This window comes from Mchenga conophoros, linkage group LG11 (assembly GCF_057382185.1).
Source record: "Mchenga conophoros isolate Kocher_MC1m ecotype Shallow Benthic linkage group LG11, M_conophoros_male_GT1.1, whole genome shotgun sequence".
In the NCBI taxonomy this organism is placed as follows: domain Eukaryota; kingdom Metazoa; phylum Chordata; class Actinopteri; order Cichliformes; family Cichlidae; genus Mchenga; species Mchenga conophoros.
The window spans coordinates 14,182,385-14,206,948 of NC_140536.1; the positions used below are offsets into that span (position 1 = coordinate 14,182,385).

The 24,564-nt window shown below is 39.0% G+C and overlaps 1 protein-coding gene across 9 annotated transcripts in view; it reads left to right on the plus strand.

Annotated features, from left to right (window-relative positions):
- The window catches only part of LOC146563764 (CUB and sushi domain-containing protein 3-like), a 249,356-nt gene that overhangs the window by 74,024 nt on the left and 150,768 nt on the right, over positions 1-24,564 (plus strand). For 8 of the 9 annotated variants that reach the window (XR_014894357.1, XM_085291050.1, XM_085291053.1 and 5 more), the window contains exons 5-10: positions 3,724-3,970; positions 17,845-17,957; positions 19,216-19,293; positions 20,787-20,874; positions 21,498-21,622; positions 22,466-22,587. Coding sequence is in view for 8 of the 9 variants with exons in the window: in XM_085291050.1 (XP_085147176.1) it covers positions 3,724-3,970; positions 17,845-17,957; positions 19,216-19,293; positions 20,787-20,874; positions 21,498-21,622; positions 22,466-22,587 (773 nt within the window). In the remaining variant the exon portion in view is untranslated. The remainder of the gene's footprint in view (positions 1-3,723; positions 3,971-17,844; positions 17,958-19,215; positions 19,294-20,786; positions 20,875-21,497; positions 21,623-22,465; positions 22,588-24,564) is intronic. The other variant, XM_085291048.1, reaches the window with a different exon arrangement.

Below are 24,564 nucleotides of genomic sequence, written 5' to 3' on the forward strand. Positions count from 1 at the left end.
CCACAGGCCTGAAAAATGGCTTCTTCCCCAGAGCTGTCAAACCGTTAACAAGGGACCCTGTCTACACTACAACACACACATATACAGAAATACACACATCCTGCCTCCTCCAGTGACTTAACTTTCTATCATGCAATATTCTCATTTGCATATTGCACCAACTCAACTGTGTATTGAAGTCTTTACTGACTGAAGTTGTGCAGTATGCTCGTGTGCTAGACATTGTATTTTTGCACACCTAACTGCACTCTTATCTCCACACCAAATTGCACTCTTTAATGCAGGGGTAGGCAGTTAATTTTCCCACAGGGCCACACAAGAAACTGGGACTGCCTGTGGTGGGCCGCACTGCAGAATTGAGTTCAGTTAAGTTGGGGCTTCCACAACACGTAGCCATGTGGGGAAATTAAATATCCACTCCTGCTTTAATGCAACTCAATAATACCTGTGACTTTTTTGGATTGTTTTTTATGAATTTTTGAAACTTTGACAGTGCCGTCGTAATAATGTGGTACAGTCTTCCCCATCAGTGCAGTGTTAACATTTAGTTAAGTTCCTTATGCATTATTTCTGTGAAGGTTCTCAGTCATCCAGGTCATCTTAATCTAAGGAGCTTGGAAAGAAAAGTGTCTGGACTTCTTTAAGTTTCTTGAAGACATTTCACCTCTCGTCTGAGAAGCTTCTTCAGTTCTTAGAGAACACCATTGCACAGTCATTGTTCTTAAGACCAAAGACTAAAACACAGTGTTCGTTAAATGCCTGTGGAATTTAACTGTAGTTAACCAGAATATAATATTGCCATCATAGATACTTTATGTATACATTCATCAAATCCTTATCAGGGAGCTGTGTATATATACAGTATCACTAGAAAATATCCTGCCTGTATAATAATATACTGAATTAAGATTTACCAAGGATAATTATATGCTTAGACAGAGATTCACTGTTAAAATTTAGGTAAATAAAATAAATTGAGGTAAACACTTTGCACCAAATTCCTGTTTGACATTGACATCTTCTCTTATCTTTCTTTCAGTCTATGTCAACAAATCATAGCCCCATCTCATCCTCCACCATGCACTTTGATAGTAACCCATGCAAAGGTCATGGGTAGTCATGTAGTCATTCTGATATAATTCTGAACTGAGGATAAAGAAGAAAAAATAGATATTAGAAACTTTTCTGAAGCTTTAAGAAATTCTTGCAACTTTCCAATAAACTGGAAAAGTGTTTTGTATTAAACTGTAAGAATTCTTGAATCATTTTGAATTTGTGCCCACTGACTACTGGGGATGGAAGGAGCCTTTAGAAGCTCTCTGAGCCTTCCAGGATGTATTAAATTCAGTACTGAACACATTCAAAAACTCGCAACATAACTCATAATTATTGCCATCACCGCCACGCTAGAATTCCATTTAAAGGTGTGAACATCATGTAAAGTTACGAGAATAAATTCATCCCTTAAAGTGGAGTGCAGAACTTTAGCATATAAATGAACCTCCTTTATTCAAGCTCTTGCCAAACAAGTTCACACTGATTAAGCCAATCAACCTCAGGTAAATCACTTTGTGTTTTACATTATACCGGATTCTGTTGTCTGGGGCTATATTCCCACGCTGGTGCACCAGTACTGATGCATTTTAAATTAATCAGCAATGATTGCGACAGAGAGTTAGCAGACTACAAATGTTGCTGAGGAGCTAGTAGTGCGCCAACTTGGGAGCAAAGACTAGGTCTGAAATATCAGGGAAACCTTGACAGTGTTTATGTGATTGCTGTCACTGCCAGTAGGGGGAGACAGAAATTACAGCAGTCAAAATTAAAAATCTAAAAACTGGTGTTATGATACTGTCAGCTGTGTCATTGAGAGCTGGTATATAAATGACTTTGACAGGTTAACAGTAAGGTAGAAATCAGCATGTAGAAAACACGTCTTGATCTTAAAGATCCTATTATTAACGAGGCTCAGTTTGACATGTGAAGATGTTTGCGTTGAGGCCTGCTGGCAGAATCTTCCTCTGACATTTTCATTTTCCCCTTCCATGTCTGTCTTGTCTCTCCCCTGTCTGTTTTTGTTTCTTATAGAAACCCAATGTTTCTTTCACTCTTCTCTATACTCCTGTTTGTTTCCCTTCTCACTTATTTTTTTTCCCATTACATGTCCTATACCCTCTTCCCTTCCCTTTCATTATCACAGGCTTTTCTGACACTTCCTCCTAGCTCTATTTTCTTTGATGGTCATGGGGATACTTTATGCAGCCCTCCTGTCTATCATCAAGGTTGAAATATGATATTGCTCCTCTGGTCAGATTCAGAAGCACTTTAATATCATTTTAATTTCAGTCGATAGCAATTACTCCACAAGTCTGTGGGGCACTCTTTGGAACGTCATCTTAAATACTTTTAAGAGATACGCCATATGCCACTCAGGGTAAGTTTTAGCATGATGGAGAGTATGATGACTTTAATCCAGAAACAAATGTCTTTACAATTTTTTGGCATTACAAGGCTGCTGGCATTCAGCAAATGAGCCTAAACCAAGCTTACCTATTGGGATAGTCTACAAAGTCTGCCCTTGATATGAATCGTACATGTACATATCAATTTTCCAATTACTGGCCGTCTCATAAAGACTTTGATCAATTGCAGTAGCTCTGCTAATGTGTCAAAAGGACATGGATCAAACTAACAAGCAGCTCGTGCTCATGTCTGCACCCCCCCACCCCCTCTTTATCTTCTTTCAAATTTTTATACATCAGCTTCCTTGTTCCTTGACCAATCATGTGATGCAGCATACAGGAATGTTCCAAGGCTGGCAGTTCTGACAGCCCAGTGTGGAGCACTGAGCCATCAAAGGTTTCAGCTGGCACAGCTGAGTGTCACATATTAGTCTTAAATGATGTGAAAACTGTGAAAGCCCTGCCATCATTAGAATTCTTTAGGGAGGAGAGACGGATAGAGGGATAGAGGGGAGGGTGGTGAATAATAGCGAAAAGTGAGAGGGCTCAGAGGAGGGGAATGAAGTGAGAGATGGAGAGATATGAGAAAGAGTTGTGGGGGAAAGGGACACGGAGTGAAAGAGAGCGAGCCACTGTTATGGTAGACAGCATTAACATTCAGCTGATGTGCCATGCACCCCACATTGGATTTTTCTTTTTTTTTAACAGCGTTCTAAACTCTGTTTATGACCACTTTTTCTGTTTCTTTGTTTTTTTGACATATGAGTGGGGTTCAGAGGGAGCAGTGATGAATTTATGACTATCAGAGAAAGCGCAGGAGATATTTAGGATATTACACCCTCATCGTGACGAAATTAGTACCCATCGAATTTGTAAATTATTCTGCTCGGTGCCACTCAACTAAATGTTTCATGATTCTTGCCCTCATAAACACAACACAGCCGACCTTTTAATCTGGTGATTCCTGTCATCGGCAGTCCCACAGTTGTGCTGAAATAAGCTCTGCATAGTGGATTTGACAATTTGTGAATGTGTGAAAACAATAATGAGTTTAAAGGGCCTGCACAGCTCCACTTGCTACTTCTATCAGTCCTTCTCTGGTTTGTATTTATCTGAGAAGACAGGTACAGATGTTTTATGCCTGCAGTCACATTTCCCTCATGCTGAACTTTGAGAAACAGGTCTAAAATAACCCAGAGACCATGTGTCTGTTCTTCTCTTACCCCTCCCCGACCGTTTTTTTCTCTTTGGTGACTGACAGCGGAGGACACATGCGGTGGCACCCTGAGGGGCTCCAGCGGGCTCATCTCCAGCTTCGATTTCCCCAGTGGTGAGTCCCCCAGCGCTGGCGGAAGCGGAGGTGCTGGGGGCCTGGGCAGCAGCGGGGAGTGCAAGTGGACCATCCTGGCAGATCCGGGAGACACTATTTCTCTAGTGTTTACTGAATTTCAAATGGAGGAGAAGTCAGATTATCTGGAAATCGAGGGATCTGAACTGCCGACCATCTGGTGAGTTGACCTGCGTGGAGGAATGAGGGTGGGAAGTGTTGGTATTTCATCAAATGACCATTTAGTTTTTTTATATTAAGAGTCGTACCATGACAGGTGGTGTGTACAGTATGTTTGGTGTTAACAAAGTGTTAAAAGAAAAGTGTCTGTGATTAGTGTGAGACAAGATTGTGTTAGTAGCATTGGATGTTGGGTTTCCACAAGTTTTAAGGTGTGTAATATATTTTCTAGAGCACATTATCTTTCTGCAAAGAAGAAACAGGCTTTAGTATTAGAGTAAAACTGTAAAATCATGGCACATACTTTTATCATTATTCATTTCGGCTGCTAGTACAAAGTCAGGTTTTATTGACATGAAACTTAACCAAGTAATAAAACATTTTTTATTTCTGTAGAATAATATCACATTTAGTCTTTTAGTAGACTTTACAGGTCCACAGCTGCAGTTACAAACCCAGGCATATTGTCTAAGGGAAAAATTCCCCAAAAATGGGCAAAGAAATACTGAGAGGTCCAGTAAATGTTTAGGTTTTGAAGGGGCAATTATAAAAATGAACAGAAAAGTAGTGCACCTGCATTTTAAACTAAAACAATTCAGTGTGCTGGTCATTTTTCCCAGTCGGAGTTTTACTTTTTAAAGTTTTTTGTTAAACCAGAAACAGGCAAGAGTACAGTCAACAGTAGCTGTGTATAATAGTTACACACACACACACACACAAACCAAAAATACACAAATTAAGTAGGCTGTAGCAGTGTATGACATATAACCAAAACTACATCACCAGTAAAGCCTAAAGCATCAATAAAAGTCATTGTCTAATGGGAAACACAGGGGTAATAATACTCAAGCAAAACATTTGCAGCCTGAAATAATGACATCCAAGTCATTTAAATTCATTTAGTGACACCAGCTCCGTCAACCAAAGAGCTGCTGGTCACGGCAAGATACAAACTCGCCGGAGCTCTGCGTGAACGGCACATCCGGGACCTTCAGCACTCAGGAGAGATTTATCTTGAGCCAGCAGGCCACAGCCAGCAGACCCAGCCAGGCTCCACCATCAGCCAGCAGGCCACAGCCAGGCTCCACCATCAGCCAGCAGGCCACAGCCAGCAGACCCAGCCAGGCTCCACCATCAGCCAGCAGGCCACAGCCAGGCTCCACCATCAGCCAGCAGGCCACAGCCAGCAGACCCAGCCAGGCTCCACCATCAGCCAGCAGGCCACAGCCAGGCTCCACCATCAGCCAGCAGGCCACAGCCAGGCTCCACCATCAGCCAGCAGGCCACAGCCAGGCTGCACCATCAGCCAGTAGGCCACAGCCAGGCTCCACCATCAGCCAGCAGACCCAGCCAGGCTCCACCATCAGCCAGCAGGCCACAGCCAGGCTCCACCATCAGCCAGCAGGCCACAGCCAGGCTGCACCATCAGCCAGTAGGCCACAGCCAGGCTCCACCATCAGCCAGCAGGCCACATCCAGCAGACCCAGCCAGGCTCCACCATCAGCCAGCAGGCCACAGCCAGGCTCCACCATCAGCCAGCAGGCCACAGCCAGGCTCCACCATCAGCCAGCAGGCCTAGCCAGGCGCCATCATCAGAAATTCCGCTTCCGGGTCCCTCGTGGTGGCCGCCTCGTGCTCTCGCTTCAGTATGCCACCCAAGAAAGGCCCAACACCAGAGGAGGTTGAGGACATTAAAACCTCCCTCGGAGCGCTGTGCGGAGACGTGGCCGCAGTCAGGGCACAGCAGGAGCTGCTTCTGGGGCTTCTGGAGGAGGTAAAACAGCTACGCCTCCAAAATGCCGAGAAGGACAGACGGATCATGGATCTCGAGCGGCGGGTGGATGAGCTGGAGCAGTACACCCGTACGAACGACGTGGTCATCAGCGGTATTAAAATCAAGCCGCGCTCGTATGCGCGCGCGGTGGCCGGGAACGTCGGGGAGCCCAGCGACGAGGAGACCCGCTCGGTAGAGCAACAGGTGGCGTCCTTCCTCCAAAGCAAGGGGATAGAGATGGACCTGGAGCACATAGAAGCATGTCACTCACTGCCCAGGAGGAGTGACAGACTGCCGGCCATCATTATGAGATTTGTCAATCGGAAGAACAAGGTCGCACTGCTGAAACAAGGACGCAAACTGAAAGGCACGGACGTTTTCATTAATGAGCATCTGACACGAAAAAACGCAGACATCGCGAGGAAGGCAAGGCAACTGAAGAAGAACGGTAAAATACAACATACATGGGTAACAAACTGTAAGATTTTCATTAAGCTAAACGGGACACCAGAAGAGGCAAAAGTACTGATAGTGAGGAACATGGAGGATCTGGACAAGTATAACTGACACCAATGTATCAATTACACCAGGAAATGACATGGACACGTTGAAATCAATTCTTCAACAGAAAGTAATTGATCTAGATTGTGAATATAAGGAGCATAATATAATAGATCCAGAAATAGATTCTGAAAGTAACTTTCTCTCTTCTTTTGTTAAAAATTTTAATTATTTCACTCAGGAACAATATGAAAAAGAAATTAACCTAGACGGGAAGCTCTCATTAATTCACTTTAACAGCAGAAGTATGTACTCTAATTTTGATTTCATTAAGGACTATTTGCAACAATTTTCTCGCCCCTTTAGTGTTATAGCCATCACTGAAACTTGGTTCAATGTCGATAAAGGAATAGATTTTTGTTTGAATGGATATGATTTAAAATACATGAATAGATTAAATAAGGCGGGCGGCGGGGTTGCTATATATGTTCATAACTCTATAAAATATAATGTTGTAACAACTATGTCTATGGCTATTGATGGAATTTTGGAATGTTTGACTATTGAGATTATGAATGAAAAAAAGAGAAATGTTATAATAAGTTGTATATATCGGACACCCAGTTCAAGTATTGACACTTTTAATGAATGGATAGAAAAAACGTTTGCTTCGGTGAACCAAAAATTACTATTTATCTGTGGTGATTTTAACATTGATTTGCTAAATCCAACAAGGTTAAAAGCCATTGATGACTTTACTGACACAATGTACAGCTTATCACTATATCCAACAATAACAAAGCCAAGCAGAATAACTTCACATAGCGCCACTATTATTGACAACATTTTTACTAATGTCATGGATTTCCAAATTAATAGTGGTCTGCTTGTCTGTGATATAACTGACCACTTACCAGTTTTTACTTTGTGTGACTGTGATTTAAAAAAAATAGATACCAAGATCATGATAGCAAAGCGAACAATAAATGAAGAAGCAATTCATGCCTTCAATTTCGATTTAGCACAACAAGATTGGAGTTCGGTGTATGAAGAGTCAGATGTGGACAAGGCTTATGATAATTTTCTAGATATTTTTACTATGTGGTACAATAAACATTGTCCTGTAAACGAACACATGACAAAGAAAAAAAAGATAAAAAGTCCTTGGCTCACAAAAGGAATTATTAATGCTTGCAAAAAGAAAAACAATCTGTATAAACAGTTTATCAAAGTAAAAACAAAAGAAGTGGAACAAAGATATAAAGCATATAGAAATAAATTGACTGATATTATAAGAACGAGCAAACAACTTTATTATAGAAGAAGATTATATGAAAATAAAAACAATATAAAAGGAACTTGGGATGTGTTAAACAACTTAATTAAACAAGGATCTTCTGGAACATCATATCCTGAATATTTTACTGATGCAAATGGTGAAAATCACAACATGAGTAATATTGTCGATGGGTTCAATAAATTCTTCATAAATGTTGGCCCTGAACTAGCAGCGGACATCCCGTGTCATAAAAATGAAAATATCAGTAATATAAAATCAAATCCCTTTTCACTGTTCCTCTCAGCTACAAATGAGCAAGAAGTAATAAATATCACATTAAAATGTAAAAGTAAGTCTTCAATGGATTATCATGACATAAATATGTCTGTAGTTAAACAGGTTATTCTGAATATTGCTAGTCCCTTAACATATATCTGTAATTTATCATTTCAGTCCGGTTGTTTTCCAAAAAAAATGAAAATTGCGAAAGTAATACCACTATATAAAAGTAATGACAAACACAGTTTTACCAATTATAGGCCTATTTCTCTACTGCCTCAATTCTCAAAAATTCTAGAAAAACTTTTTAATTCAAGATTAGAAAAATTCCTTGAAAAACATCAAATAATAAATGTTGGTCAGTATGGTTTCAGAACGCAAAGAACCACTTCAATGGCGATAATTGAGGCAGTAGAAGAAATTACTGATACACTGGATAAAAATAAATATGCAGTTGGTATTTTTGTTGACCTCAAAAAGGCCTTCGACACAATCAATCACTCAATTTTACTGGATAAATTGGAAAGATATGGTATTCGAGGGAAAGCTGGTAACTGGTTAAAAAGTTACCTAACAGGTCGGGAACAATATGTTAGCATAGGGCATTACCATTCAGAGAAACTTGGTATTACATGTGGTGTTCCCCAAGGGTCAGTGTTGGGACCAAAACTTTTCAATGTATACATAAATGATATTTTTGATGTTTCTCAAGTACTTAAACTCATACTGTTCGCAGATGACACCAACATATTTTTCAGTAGCGATGATTATACTGATCTTGTAATGACTGTAAACAGGGAGCTAAAATTAATAAAAAAATGGATGGACATAAATAAATTATCATTAAATATAAATAAAACTAAAGCAATGTTTTTTGGTAATTTAAAATATAATATAGAATTACCAATTATCATTGAAGGTGTACCAATTGATAATGTGAGTGAAAACAAATTTTTGGGAGTTATAATTGATAACAAAATTTCATGGAAACCCCACGTCAGACACATAAAAACCAAAATTTCCAGAAGCCTCGCAGTTTTGAACAAAGTGAAACAATTCCTTGATAAAGATGCACTTCGTACTCTGTACTGTACCCTGGTTCTTCCATATCTTACATATTGTGTGGAAGTGTGGGGAAATACATATAAAAATACAACTAATCCATTAGTCACAGTACAGAAACGAGCACTGCGTATTATTCACAAGGCTGGTTATCTAGATCATACTCACAAATTCTTTCTTCAGGCAAAGTTACTTAAATTCCAGGATCTGGTTAATTACAATACATCCATAATTTTGTATAAAGCTTTTACTAAACTTTTACCGGCAAATTTACAAACTAGATTTGAAATTCGAGAAAAGGTTTATAATGTGAGAGGCTTTGGAGAATTCAAATTACCCAGAACTCGAACAACCCGTAAAGGCTTTTGTGTGTCTGTATGTGGTGTGAAAATCTGGAACAGTCTGAGTTTACAATTGAAACAATGCAAAAATATTCATAGATTTAAATTTCTCTACAAACAGTTGGTCTGGTCACAGTATACTCAATGATGGGTTTTAGTGTGCTCTGTAATGTCTGTCCTCTTACCATTGCTGGTATGGATTCCAAAATAAAAAATAAAAAATAAAGTGTGCGTATGTATGTACATATATGTACTTGTGTGTGTAGATATATATGTATGTATATGTATGTGTGTCTGTTACTTGTAGTTATTACTGCCTGTTACCTGTGGTAATGCAATTTATAATTTATATATTCTGTATTCAGTTATGAAGGCTCTAATTGTTGGTTGCGAGCTGCCGCTTAGATGCTTGTATCTGCCCGGGGCTGTTGATGGGTCTGTATGCAATGATGGGCGTAGCTGCGGGAAGTTTATTGTTTTTTTTTGTTGATGAGTGAGTATAGGGGTGGGATTTAATAAGTTTTCTTCGTCCCACTCCTTTTTCAGGCAAGTTTTGTTTTTTGTTTTGGGTATTTTATGTTCAATATAGGTATTTGTTGTGCCTGAAAATGAATAAATAAATGAAATGAAATGAATGAAATGAAAGTTTCAGTTGAATTTGCAGCAAGGAAGGAATTTGAATACCCTTTTTCTGAATTCAGCGCAAGTGCGTGTCAGTAAGTAAAATGGGAGCAGACCAAGAATAGTTTTAAATCGAAGGATATACCAGTGGTAAGTGTTCCCTTTAACTTATAAGCTCATAAGCTTGTGTAAGCAGTGGCTGCTAAAATTCATCCACTGGCCTTAGCCCACACAAGCATTTTAAATACAAAATGGTTGTGCTGTGCTGTCGTACCGTGTGTGTGTGTGTGTGTGTGTGTGTGGCTTGTCTGAGGACCAGACGAGCCACATCACATAGCTCTGACAGTGACATGCAGAGGTGGGAGTGTGATGATATGGGGCTGCACAAGTATAAAAGGTGTTGGGGAGATGGCATTGATAGATGGTGCCATGAATGCTTGTGGATATAGCAAAATACTAGCTGACATGATGACTCCCAGTCTCCAGAAGACTGGCAGAAAAGGAATATTCCAGCATGATAATGATCCAAGCACACTGCCAACATCATACTAAAGTTCTCTTTTTTAATATATTTTTGGGGGCTTTTAGCCTTTATTGAAATAGGATAGCAGAGCCAAGACAGGAGAGCTGAGAGAGAGACCAGGGGAAGGCACACATTAAATGCCCTTGGGGGAGATTCAAACCCAGCCTCTGCATTACCCTTATGGATTGCTTGCTCAATCCAGTGAGCTAAACTGGCTTTGTGCTAAAGGTTGTAAAGAATTAAGAAAGCAAATCTGTGACCTGGCCTAGTATGTTGCCCTACTTAAACATCTAATGGGGTAACTCACAGAGAATGATAGAACAACACAACCTGACCCAGGAAATCTGTCCCACCATAAATAAAGGCGGCCATATACTGAAAAAAAGAAAGATTTGAATGTCTGTAATGAACTTTTGCACTATTTTGCAGCCTCTGTTTTTCATATAGGTGATCTAAAATGTAAGCTTTAGTTTATACATACACTTGGCACGACAATGGCATTTAATACAGTAATCAGATCACATTTAATTCACTTTAAAAAAAAATTCCAGCTAAGCAATTTTGTGCAATACAATAACTGGACAAAGTTTTATTATAAACAAGACAAAAATGATATGGGAACTGAGAATAAATAAGTTTAGACTGTAGCTGTAAAGACTGCAAGAGATTTGCAACTCAAAGTTTATTCCAAAGAGAGGCTGATGCATAGTAAGATGAAGCTGTATCGCCTCAAGATATTTTCTTAGTTCTTCTGATAACAACTGGGCTGCCTATTGACATCTTACAGCACGCAAAGGAACAAAGGTTTGTTATTTAGGATGCAGAGATTGTGAAATCCTGGGGAGATATAAGCTTGAAAATATCAATTTAGCCAATTGGCCATTTTCTGCTTATTGCTTATTCATTTTTGTTGCCATTCATCCCTCCCTTCTCTGCCAGCAACCAAAGAAATCTGTAAAAATAAATAAATAAGTGAACCATTTTACTGCTAACGAGTTAACAAGTTTAATACAGATCTAAGAAATTAGATCCCACATGTAAAAACAAAAACAAAACACTGGCCTCTGCCATCGGGGATTGTGATATTATTTATGGATAAGCTGATGGCAGTCAAGAAGGTGATATTGGTCAATACAGATGTTCTGTTGAAACATCTGTGCAGCCTTGTTTATGTGCATAGTTATGCATTTTATAGAATGTTGCTTGTAAAAACAGCCGCATGTTGGAAACAGAAGTGATAAATATGCCTTTAATGAATTTTCACAGACAGTTGTTGGGAAAATAAACGACTTTAAATATGCCTCGTGGATCTGGAACGCTAAATAAATTCACAAATTTGCTGTTGCTGTAATTCAAATTGCACACGAATGAAAAATCTTTGACAGAGTTTTGTTTAGACAGGATTTTTTCTGGTTTTCTGTAGATGTTTGACGTAGAAATCACTCTAATCTGAAACAAGGAAGTATGAAAATGTTTTAACCCCTAACCTCAAGGCTAAGGTTATTCATCTCCTTTTTGTCCTGTGCTTTATTTGATCCTGCCAGGCGTTAATTATAATTGGCTCAAAGAAAATCGAATCAATCATCAAGCTAGCGAGCTTTGTTGTCCCTTAGAGTTGTCATTCTGAGTCAGAGAGAGCGAGAGAGGCAAACACTGTGTCAGTGAGAGACCGAGTCAAAAAGAGAGGTGCTCTGGGTGTGGTGATGACTGCTAAGTATTGTATGTTGACGCACTAAGAAGAGCGTGGCAGGAAGCTGATACGGGATGACACTGATGTGTTTTGACAGGCCATCACGTAACCCTCTTCTCATAGGTGTAAAAGCACCAATTTTAACCCTTTCACTGACAGAAATATGTTTCCTTTTTAAAGGTTTCGAGCCCCACTGGAAATGCTTTGTGGGTTTTTTTTTGTGGCTTCTACTTTCCAGCTGAAAACTAGATGATGACCAAAGTGAACATACTTACCTTTTTTTTTTAAACTTTTTTAAGCGAAAGAAATAAAAACACCTAATAAATACAAATTTTTTAAACTTTCCTAAATTTATCGAATCTTGTAGATTAACATTTAAAAGATAGATTTTTATTCATCTTTATTGATTTCCAATGAATTCTTAACTTGACAATGCTAAGCTATGTATGTTCTGGGTTATTATTGGGGTTTAGTATGCTGATGGATAAATGATTAAACTTCATAATAGCTCTATCGATGATGATCTACAGGGCAAAGATGGAAAAGTCACCACTATCATTAAGGGGGCAAATTTTGCTTGCTGACAGGCCAGGTTGCACCCAGCATGTGTGGATGCACTGTGCAGAGGTTTATTGGATGAGGATTTGCATTATTTGCCGTGTATGCATCAGACACTGTTCAGTAAACAATATTTTTTAGACACAGTTTTGAGAACTATTGCAGACAGTAAAGCTCAGTCAAGAAACATTAGACATTTTGGAAAGTCTATTTTTTCCTGATTGCATCATGGTCGTCTTGTGCACTGCCGGGATTCTCTGTCTGCTCCTTTGGCTGGCTTTCCTGTGCTGTGTCACACATTTCTATACCGAGCATGAGTGAAGCAAGGCTCGTAAAACAACAGACTTCAGAATAAAAGCGTTTAACAGAGGCCGTATATATAATGCTATTAAAATGTATTTTGTAATAGTGTAAATCTGACATGTCTTTTATAAGCCATGTTTCAAATAAATAACAATTTAAATTCATGCAGAACCTGCATTAAACTCTGATAATTAACATCTGCTAGCTTTGTAATGCAATAAACATTTTTTGTTTTTTTTAATAAATCAAGTACATTTTCCAACAAAAATAGGGGCTTTCTTACATTTTTGTACATTATAACATCTTTGGCTTAAATGAAATTAAAGATGACATTTTGGTGGTGTCGCAAAAACATTTTTTATAACTAAAAATATGCAATAAACTATATCTACATGTCAGATAAAATCTCTCATGAACATATCTCCTTTTGGAGACTCCTCTATTAAATACTGGGCGGACTGAGACATTAATTTAAGGGTATAAATTGTTATGTTATATTTTTCTATAAGGTAAAATCATTTACAAAGCAGTAATTGAATATGTAGCGGTTTCTCTCCTGGGTATGGTGACCATGCATCACTTGAAACTCCAAGATGATGTTATTATCCGTTACAAATGTCAGAGGCTGTCAGACAGAGTTCTTGTTTTAAGCCCAACAATCCAAGTGGGACCCAGTGAGCTTGAGTGCAGCGGGGGCAAGAATTTTAGAGAGATGGCTTCAACTTCGCCAGGTAAACAAACAGACAAGCAAACAAACACGATTCAGTGCGAGCGATTCTCTCGTGACTATAAAATTCATTGCTTTTGCTCGCTCTCTTTTATGAGTGTCTTTTGAATGTGTGCAAGGCCATTGGACAGGCAAACTCTCAAACATCCTAACATATAGCACCAGCTGCAGGCAGAGACAAGTAAACTGTCAATTTACCCTTGAGGTTTACAGCTGCTTAGCAATGATTTAGAGCCTGAAACCTCAAACTCTGCAAGATTTAAGATTGACTGTTAGCCTTTTTATCAGGCAGAAAGACTTGAAATGGCATCCAACTTCTTATCCTCCCTTGAACCTGTAGCATTAAATTTTAATATTAGGTTATTATATCCGAATATAGCATGAATATAAATGTGATCACCGAAAAGTAGTGTCAAATTTAGAAACCTTAATCCTGGATAAGTCCTGCATTATACCCAAGACAGTGCAGGTCAGAGAAACATAATTCACATTCAAATCAATTCATATTTTCCACATCTCTGTAATTCCACATGTATAAACTGAAAAAACAAAAAAACCTCTCAGTTACCCATTGTTGTCAACCACCTTCCTGTAAGTGAATGTAGACGTTATTATAGACTTACAGGATGGTTGGAAATCCACAATTTCCAGACCCAAGGAATGACATGTGTTTTCCTGACACCTCTTACCAGCTTTTATCCGTTTATCAATTGAAGATTTCTATCAGATTTCTGCAAATGAGTTTATTGATTCCATCAAGCTGGGGAAGTTTGAGGATACACATCAATCACCATGAAAATAGACAAACGCAAAAAATAAATAAATAATCTGACAAAAACCAACAGTGGAGTCTGGCAAAGCCAAAGAAAGCAGTTCTTTGTTATTCTTCTGACCTTTAATGTGATTGTTCAGCCCTGTTCACAAAGGGCAAAAACAACAAGCTGTAGATTACACGTCAGTCATTATTCCAAATGTAGACACAGAGCATAAAACCTCCAAGGCTTTGCAAATATTAGATACAGTTTTTGCTTATAGAGCATACTCTTAAATTACTTTTTTTAAACATCTACTTTTTTCACAGTTTGAGTCCTGTTACAGTCTTTGATCAGTCGGGTAGATTTTTTTTTTCTTCCTTCTTGGTTCACCGAATATAGTCTTGCATAGCAGCTAAATGCTTTTCAGAGAAAGATACCAGGTTAAGCAATTAATGTGAATAGTTGCCAGTTATACACCAATCCTGTTATGAGAAACCAGTGTGGTGCGGGCCAACAGGCGCCAATCTGCTTGAGTTCATTTCCTGAGCTGTAACTGATGAGGGAGCAGCGGAAGTGATGGAGAGCAACGGCTTCTCCCTTATCACATAAAACATTCCTAGAACTACTCCCTGCTGTCAGATTTTATAAAACATATGTGGGAGGAAAAGATAAAAATCACCCGGGAGTTCCTTTTTTCATAAGTTTGATCGCTTATTATCTGTGGTACACCAACATCTAACCCTCAACTCTGTGAAAGAAAGTGAAGACCCCAGAGGTTTCAGCTCATTGCCATGGCCTCTGGGCCACGTTTGGCCAAAGTACCACCACGCTGAGACCTGTTAAGTTAGTATTTTGATAAAACTGCCATGTTCCCTTCAGCACTGTCTTATCAAATCATGCACATTTCAGTCATTTAGTCATGAGTGCCTTGCAAACCTATGAAACAATAGGTCTTGGCCCCAAATCAGCAATACAAAGTATGTAAATTTTGGATAAAATCAATCGCATAAAATGAGCAGCCTGAGTGAGTCAGAGATAGAAAGGCAGTGCATTATGTGACGAATCCATTTTTATCCCTGTTGGATTTTCTCATCTTTTTCACTTTGCCTGTATTTGAGGAGGTAGAATGAGAAAACAGTAGACAGCACTCACTTGTTCTCGTCTGTCTTAAGGAGACTGGGCATCCGAGTTATTTATTTGTTTCAATGACAGTTACATTAATGAATACCTGTGACATGCATCAATGTTTTGCAAAGTACCACTGAATTATTTGGCACAAGCATCTGGCTGCTCTTAAAAAATGTATCGCTAACTGGACAAACAAGGACAAGTGCAATAAAAAAAAAATGGAAGAAATAATAGAATGCAGATAATATACTCATCAGTAGTTGCACACATATACATATGTTAGTTGGATACAATGTTCAATATTTCTGCAAAAAAACTAAAAAAAAACCTAAAAACAAAAACTCACATATAGGTACATAAGAAAATTAAGATGCTGCGAGGCTTTTCTTCTCTGGCAGCCTTCAGCCTGTGAGCACGTTTGTGTTCATTTGGGTGTCTGTCCTCACTGGGAACAGCAGCTTGAGCGTGTGGTGAGGGAGTGTGCAAACCAAGCATCGCAGGAACCACATCACAATACATGTAATGTATTTTCACAATGTACCTGCATTTCTTTTTATAGCAGGGAGTTATTGCATAACTTTAATAGAATGGCTTACTGACTTTGATGCACATTCTTGCAAAAACTATACTCACTGGAGCAAGATATCTGCAAGGTGCCATTAAGCCTTGATTTACTGTTGATGGCGGATCATGTTTTCCTCTGTCTGCCAACTCTCCCTTTGTGACAACAGTATATTTGTTTCCACGGGCTTTAAATTTGTAACCTCACCGCTACTTCTGGATGGGTATAATTTTGTTATATCGATCTATGTTGTTTACACACTTTGAGCAGATTTTTTTTTTTAAATAATTCGCAGTTTCGCTACAAGAAACATGGCAGCAAAGTCTTCTCCTACAGCTGTTTGAAAGTTGCTCTTTTTCATTCTGCCTGTATATTAGTGCCATTAGCATTTTATCAATGACGCATTGCGATAAAAGGTCAGCTTTTGTGTGAAAATCAATCACCCTTTAACTTCCCTCTTGAAGCTGCCATCATCTCCCCGTGTGATTGATAATTTGGGTTAAAGAGGTCAGTATTCAAAAAATTCATCTAGTTTGTGCATCAACAAAAAGTAAAACCAAAGAACAACAAAAGCATTCAGCAGCATGTAATCTGCCTGACACATGTTTCAGTCTGAGGTAAGGCAGGTCACGTTTAAACAGCAGGGACCAGAGGTGTAATCAAAGTAAGGAGAAATCAAATGCCAAGTAGACTTACTAATGCATTTATTAAATCTGCAATAGTCACCAATTAGTCACCTTTTTCCTTTCACTTTTCTACATCACTGTGTTCCTGCCTCTTTTTCCAACTGTCACTTTCATTTATTTTTCATTTTACTTATTATTACTGCCCCTTAGGTTGCTCGGTAGTAAATGCCAAAGAAATTACGTAGCCAAACCTTATTAAAAAAAAAAATGACTGCACACACCTTAAGACATGCAACTGGGTGGGCACACATGCAGGCACATAAACTGTGGGTTTGTGTGAAACGCATTATTTTTCATGAGAGAGACAATTTGGAAGCACAGGGCTCGACTGTCCCAAGCCCTTGGTTAATAGCTACAATGGCATTGTGTGCTATTGACTGCAATATGACAGAGCATGGTGAAGTGATTATAGAGCAATAGAAAAAAAACAGCTGGTTAGCCAGAGAAATGAAAAGGTCCAGCAGCTACAAGCCTCTATGATTATAGAGCATCCCTGATGCTGTGGCCAAGCACAGAATAAAAGCTCTGATCTAAAACCAGCTGAAGACACTAAAACAGATGTAGTGAAAACACACAGAAACTTTGAGTCATGCAAACTAGTTTTTGCAACACCACCACAGCACACTGACAGCACGTGTGCACATAGGTACCCTCACATTTACTCTTTGTGCTGATTTTTCCTTTACTCCCTTACATATGTATTTATATACACAGTCAAATTACTGCCAGATTTCTTAGATTTCGTTGTTGGGTTTTATTTTAAGATCACAGTTTTTCTCTCCAGGCATGACATAATTAGCAGATGTTAGTAGTAGATGATTCATTCAGTGGCCCATCCCTGTAGCTGGTGCGCTGCAGATCTCCCATTCTCATAAAGAATCTCGTAAAAGAAAAATTACAGCTTTTTATTCATGGTTTTCCTAATCCATATGGAAATGCCCTATAAAGACATAATATAATGTATATACTGTAAATAGGTGTCTTATGAGGGGCTCATTAACTAACACTTATTACAGGGAGTAAATTAAATTAAAAAGCAACATTTTTTCTCTTGTTTTTCTTGTTTGTTTGACTGTTTACACACAGGCTAACTGGAATGAATATTCCAGCACCCATCATTAGCAACAAAAACTGGTTACGACTGCATTTTGTGACGGAGAGCAACCACCGCCACAAAGGCTTCAGGGCTCAGTATCAAGGTAAGACATGATTGCTTCATTTGCACATCGTAATAGAGGGCCCCCTACATGAACAAAAGGGTTCATCGTAGGAAAAACACACTGTAATTACAAAACATGTTTTTGATCTTTGTTAACTGAAACACTTTGATTAATATTCTCTGTAGAGGGCATGAAGGCTTTTTCTGCTTTAAATCAATGACTTCAAAGCGCCTTGTTAATCAAATATTTGAGAGATAAATACTGTATATATATATTCTCACCCTCGCAATACTACAGCTCAATAGTCTCGTACACTCTCATTGTTTTATAGCCTGACTTTAAGTCAGTGTATGTGCTGCATGGACTATTTGCTGCATATACTTAGCCTCGAAGTGTAGCCCTAAAACAGATTTGAAATCTGCTTGTTCACTATAAAGCTCTATACAAACATTGAATAACATGCATGTGGCAAATCGTTGTAAATGTAAGACAAGCATTCATTCAGGTGCATGAAAAGTCACCTTTGTCCTCTCCTTTTAATTACTATGTAGTGGTCAAGCAGTTTTTATGAGTTTTCATATGAACATAGATATTTTTAAACAGACAAGCACTTAGAGGTTTTATTGAGCAGTGTGCTTAAAAGCATGTATTAGTTCTCATCGAATCAGCAAATAGATTCCCCTCCTTTCTTTTGTACTTGTGTGGAAAGAACCAGCTGACCTAGAGTGCAATTCAGAGGAGAGGCATGGCTCCAGTACTTTCAAATTCAAATAGCCTTGTTTTTGCTTGGTTTTTGCTTGATACACCATTTTACCGCTCATGGCTGTTCTGTTAATGATGACAGCCACTTGCATCACCTGGCTTTTGTTTGCAATCTGGCCCCTGCTGTGTTTAATTAGACTTTCTTTAGATAAGTAGCATTGCAGTCCTGGGGCGGCTTTTTGATTCTGCATGGTGTGTGTGTCCCCACTACAAGCTATAACCATTAAATCCGCTCTGACCAATCAATTTCCATCCACCGTTTAAAATGTGTGAGTTATATCAACAGGCAAACATAATAAACAAATAAATATATAATCTAGGTTTGATTGAATTGCCAGGGCAACCCTTTAGATTGCACCATACCCTTCGGACTAATGCCTTTTGATAAGATGATGCTGAGCAAAAGCAATTACAGTTTGATGTTCTTCATAGGACCAAGTATTATCCAGAGAAAGAAACACTTGTACTGTATCTTCTCACATCTAATACTGTAACTTCTTTTATCTAATGAACTCTTTCTATTGCTCTCGACCAGTGAAAAGCTCTGGAGAGCTTAAATCCAGAGGGGTAAAATTATTACCAGGAAAGGACAACACTAACAAACTGTCTTTGAGTAAGTCTTTTATTTTTCTTATGCAACTGTTTTCATTGTTTGGATTTTTTGTTTATGGAGGGCTTGTGTTCTGGGTCTTTGTTTTCTTTTTGTCGCTTCCCCCCCTTTTTTTGCTGCCTCATTCGATGAAGGAATTAAGCTACAGTACTAGATTTTGCAGAAGTGCAGTCTTTTTTTCTTTCTGATGACCTATTTCCCCTGCTGCCCAGGACTTCCTCCCCTGCCAGAAACTTACTGAGCTAGATCAGCCCTAGTTAGGTATATTGCAGCAAACCACTAAACATGATCAGCTTCTGTCAGACAAAACTCCATCTGTCTCATTCTATTCTATGTAAGCTACACATTACACAGACTTAAGCCCATGCACTATGTGATCTACACATATAGCGGTAGTCAAGGTTGAGTGACCACTCACTTGTCAGATGATTTGTGTACACTTAGAGCGAAGTAAATGCATTCTAATTGCTCGCGGAGCTCTGTCATTAACATAAATCTGGAGTAGAATTCCCTCTAACTCAACAGTGTGCTAAACACTCAGATGATAACAGGTTGTAATCTTTATTGCCTTATGTGTCATAGATTCTGCACTGCATGGAGACATGAATAATGCAGTGAGCTCAAGTCTTTTCTATGAGACAATACTGTATATCATTTCAGAGACTGCGAGGAGAATGCTCCGTACTGTATGCCTTGTGGATTTACTCCGTATAATTGAACTCATAACGACATTATAACCTGTGGCGATTAAGTTCAAAAACGAATGAACTTCCTCAAAGCAAGCAACATGCCATTAGAGCGCCGCACGCTAAAACTGAAGGGTCTCTGTGTGTGTTTGGGGTGATGTCTTGTTGCAAACATTGCAGCAGACCTCAGTGATAATTATGCAGCTACATATTTCATGAGTTTAATTTCCAGTGCATGCAGACATTGATGTACGGATCATAATGTAAGGGGAACATGAGCTTGTTAAGTCAGAACACACAAGCTGTTTTCCTGCCTCTAAATCGCCTCTCTGCATTCTTTCCATGGTAAAGGCAGTATTCAATATAAGCCATATCTCCAAGGCTTTATCTAGTCTACGCAAATTATTATTATGTATGGAGAGTCTGACTGAGTGATTATTGTTGCTCCTGCAAGTGGTAGTTGAAGGTTATTTAATCCTCTTAGTGCCTGTTGGATCCAGATAGATTTTCCTCTATTTTGTTTAGCTCAGGTAAGAGTGCTGCGTTTACCCTTGCCACTCACTGTAATATCACAAAACACAACAGCACTGAAAAAAAAGCTGTTAGTTAAAAGTCTCTGACATTTCGAGATGAGGTCAAACCGTCAAGTGTCAGAACTTTATGATTCGTGAAAGCAAAAACTGTTGAACATGCAGGGTTATCGGCTATTCAGGTGCTTGCTGTTGCAGTGGGTGTTGTCTGAATACACTGGGCTTTAGCAATTCAAGTGTCTCTCTCACAGTGTTCTTGGTCCCTGTCTTCTCTGCTTAGTGAATGAAGGAGGAATCAAACAGGTGTCTAATTACTGCCCTGACCCAGGGGAGCCGGAAAACGGCAAACGGATAGGCTCCGATTTCAGGTGAGTTGTTGTTTCGCAGCTTGAGTGAAGGATACGTAGCGTATGTGCAGATGTGTGCTGAGGGATATTGAAATGAGTGCTCCGCTTTCAGTATTATAACTTGCGCCACATGACTGCATGTCATGAGTTTTTACTGTCACAATCTATTAAGTCAGCAACAGGTGTGCACATAAACTAGTGTTAACCAGTTTATTCTCCACCTGCTGCAGATTTCAAACATTCTTTGCTTTATTTACTGTCATTTTAGTAGATTCTCAGTCTGTTGGCTATAATCTTCTTGTTAATATTGTGCAATTTAATTTGTCTCAGTGCCCATTTAGCAAGCATAGGAAAAAGATAACAGGGAAAATAATATGATCAACTTTCAGTCTCTTTGTTCTGTTATGTGGCATGGTTTGATTTTTTTTTCAGTCTTATCCTGTTATGTGTGCATAGGGAAGCCCAGTGTAGTCACCTGTGACAGTACAAGTCCATTGTCATTGTCTCGCATTACTGCATCATATACTCGTTTCTTTGTAAATGAATGACCTGAAACAAATAATGAATTTGATATTTCATCAGGAGTCATTTTTGAGGAATTGATTGCTTTTTTCGGGCATTAATGGTGTTTGCTATCTTCTCAGTATCGGAGCAACTGCTCAATTTACCTGCGATGAAGACCATGTGCTGCAGGGTTCCAAAACGATTACCTGCCAGCGCGTTGCCGAAGTCTTCGCTGCTTGGAGCGACCACAGACCCGTCTGCAAGGGTGAGCGGGGCTTCCGATGAGCTAATAAAACTGTTTGATTAAGGCGGTGCCTCTGGATATATGCTCCATGCAGATAGAGGAAAGTTCATTGCTGTTAATTATGTATGAAAGCCTCTTCTGCTACACTCTGCTTTTCCATTCCAAAATGCCCTCACTGTTTTTCTGTGTTTCATAATACCTGGAGCACCTTTTAGAATTTGATTAATGGAAATGTGACTAATAGACCTCCTCTCTACTTGTGCAAACAATATATTACCTTTCAGTCACATTACAATGCACGAGTTATTACTCTGCCTTCTGAGCGCCACTTTCATCAATATTTATTGTGAAGTTGAAATTAATTTTTATGGGTCATTTAGTGATGTTTATGCTGTGCGTCCAGCACAGATCTTTATATCTTTTCTATATACACAGACAAGTATAAAATGATAAATATGTAAAAATGCCGTTTGGCCTGAATTTTTGGTCACTGAAAGTACAATGAAAATGTTTGGGTTGACCTTTTTGCCTTTAAAGCTCCACCAATTCTCCAAGGTACACTTACTGAGAGATTTTAAATCAGCGTTCCAGATTGGAGAACTTTATGAACTAGAAAAGTTTGAGCTGTCTCAGTTAAGATCAGGGCTCAGTGGGGATCACACACTGTGCTGGAGGACTCCTTTTTCTTCATGATTCTCACGATGGTTCTGTATTGCTCGTGTACGTTGGGGGTTATTATGTCACGTCATATTGCAGAACGCACTTCAGACAAGTCAGTGATAATAGCAAAACATTTAAAGTGCCAAAAAAGTTACACAGGCTGTATATCTTCTCTGCTTTGATATTCCTCTTATACTGTTACAGTGAAAACCTGCGGGTCGAATCTACAGGGACCGTCGGGGACGTTTACATCCCCTAACTTTCCTATCCAATATGAGAGTAACTCGCAGTGTGTGTGGATCATCACTGCCAGTGATCCGAACAAGGTAGGAGAACTTGTACACTGTCCATTAAACATCCACCACTACTGTTACAATGGTAACCGTAGCAGTCGATGTTTGAGGTGAGGATTCAGTAGTGACAAGTCTTGTTATCTTGGCTTTTTTCCGCATTTTTCTGTGTTAATAAAATAGCGGTAAATTCTGATACAGTAAATCACAAAAACTATGCATTTTCACCTTTCTCTGCTCACCGCCGCATTGGAACAAAGCAGTTACTTCCAAAATATAAATGCAATAGACAAAAGGTCAAGATTAGAAGCCCAGTGAGGCTCATGATTGCAATAATAAGAGTAAAGGTTTTGTGTAGTGCCAACCTGCAATTCCATTAAGGTAATAAATAGTAGACCAACACTTGTAAAATTTACCTCTGAGTAATCTCTTTGCACTGCACCTCCCTCATTAGTTTTATAAAAAAAAAAACACATTATTTTGTTGCTCCTGAGCACCATTACATTTGTTCTGTGAAAATAGTTCCTTCCCTGTAGAGCATTTGTCGACGTATTTCCTTGGAATTTTTGGATCTGTGTTTTATATGCATCTGTTTTTTTCCAGGGTTATCCAAGTTAGGAGGGGCTACATAGAATATGCATATATTTCCATTTTTACTTTCTGTCATTAATGCACATTGCAGGAGTGGATGGCATTTCGGTTCTCACTAGATTACCAGCTTGACTGTGGCTGTTGGCAGCCTAGCGATTCGCTTCATTCATCTGTGGTCACGGAAATGGGGAGAATTAATGATTGATTGAGACCAGCTTTTCCCCAAAGTGAAGAGGTCAAAGCTGTTTTCCAAATGGTCATTACTGCTCTCCTACATAAATTTGTCTTTCTATTGGTATTCTATCCAGTGAGCCATGTACACAGGGGTGTCGACTAAGTACTTTCCTGCTAATAAATAATAACTAACCAACTGACGCTCATTCAGAACTCACTAGGACTGGCAAGTGCCATAGCTTTGTGCCACTGTGCACTCTCCTAGGCAAACAAGCCATTGACTTGGCACTGAAACTTGGTCCATTAGTGTTATTATGGTAATTATGCTTATTTGCGTGTCGTAATGAGGCTGTTATACATACATATTGTGCAGACGCTGCCCAACCCATGGCCAAAAGAATGAAGGCTATGGATGAGCAAGCGGCCATCATATGGTTGTCATCAACAGATGTGACACTGGTGTCATTACGGCATCCTTCCTTTCATCACTAATCCGTGCAGGCAAAGTGCAGGCTGAGATAATGTGGCATGTTTGTGTAATGCCTCTGCAGCAGACATGATTATTAGTGTAAGCAGCTGTTGCCAGTTTGATCTTTAAAAATGTCATCTTTTGTGACGCTATGTACATTTGTTAAGGGGGTAAAAAGATTCACCAGTGACAGCCGACAAAGATATCTCAAGGGTAAATGCAGACAGGCAATTAATAATTTCATATGCTTAAGTTTGCTTTACTCTGATTGGTTCTTAAAATTCGATTTGTGTTCTGAAGTGATGCTGCTGTCAGTTTCTATATTGCTCTGAAGGATGCTTGCGGTGTCCTTTGTCTATGCTGCACATCCCCATTAACATTCACTCTATAAGCCTTTTCCTATAAAAAGTCAAAAATCTGATATGACTTGTGTTTTATATTTTCCCTCTATTTCCCCGAACGCCACTGTTGATTTAAGTTTTCGGGTAGTTTGTGGATATTTGATTAAAGTACCAGAATATATTGTATGTTATAGCAGCTATGTGAATTATGAAAATAGAAGGAAGCGTCTTCAGCTTTTATAGCTCTGCTTGATCAAACATTGAGCTGTCCTCCTGTGCAAATGTATATGACATTACATGGAGTTTCTCTGTGTAGGCCTGCCTTTTGCAGTTTAGCTACAATATCTTCAGCAACATTTTCCCAAAAGGCAAGTTATGGAAATGAGCAGCTATGTTATGAATATCATAAAAATTAGATGGTGGCTTATTTGGTAATAA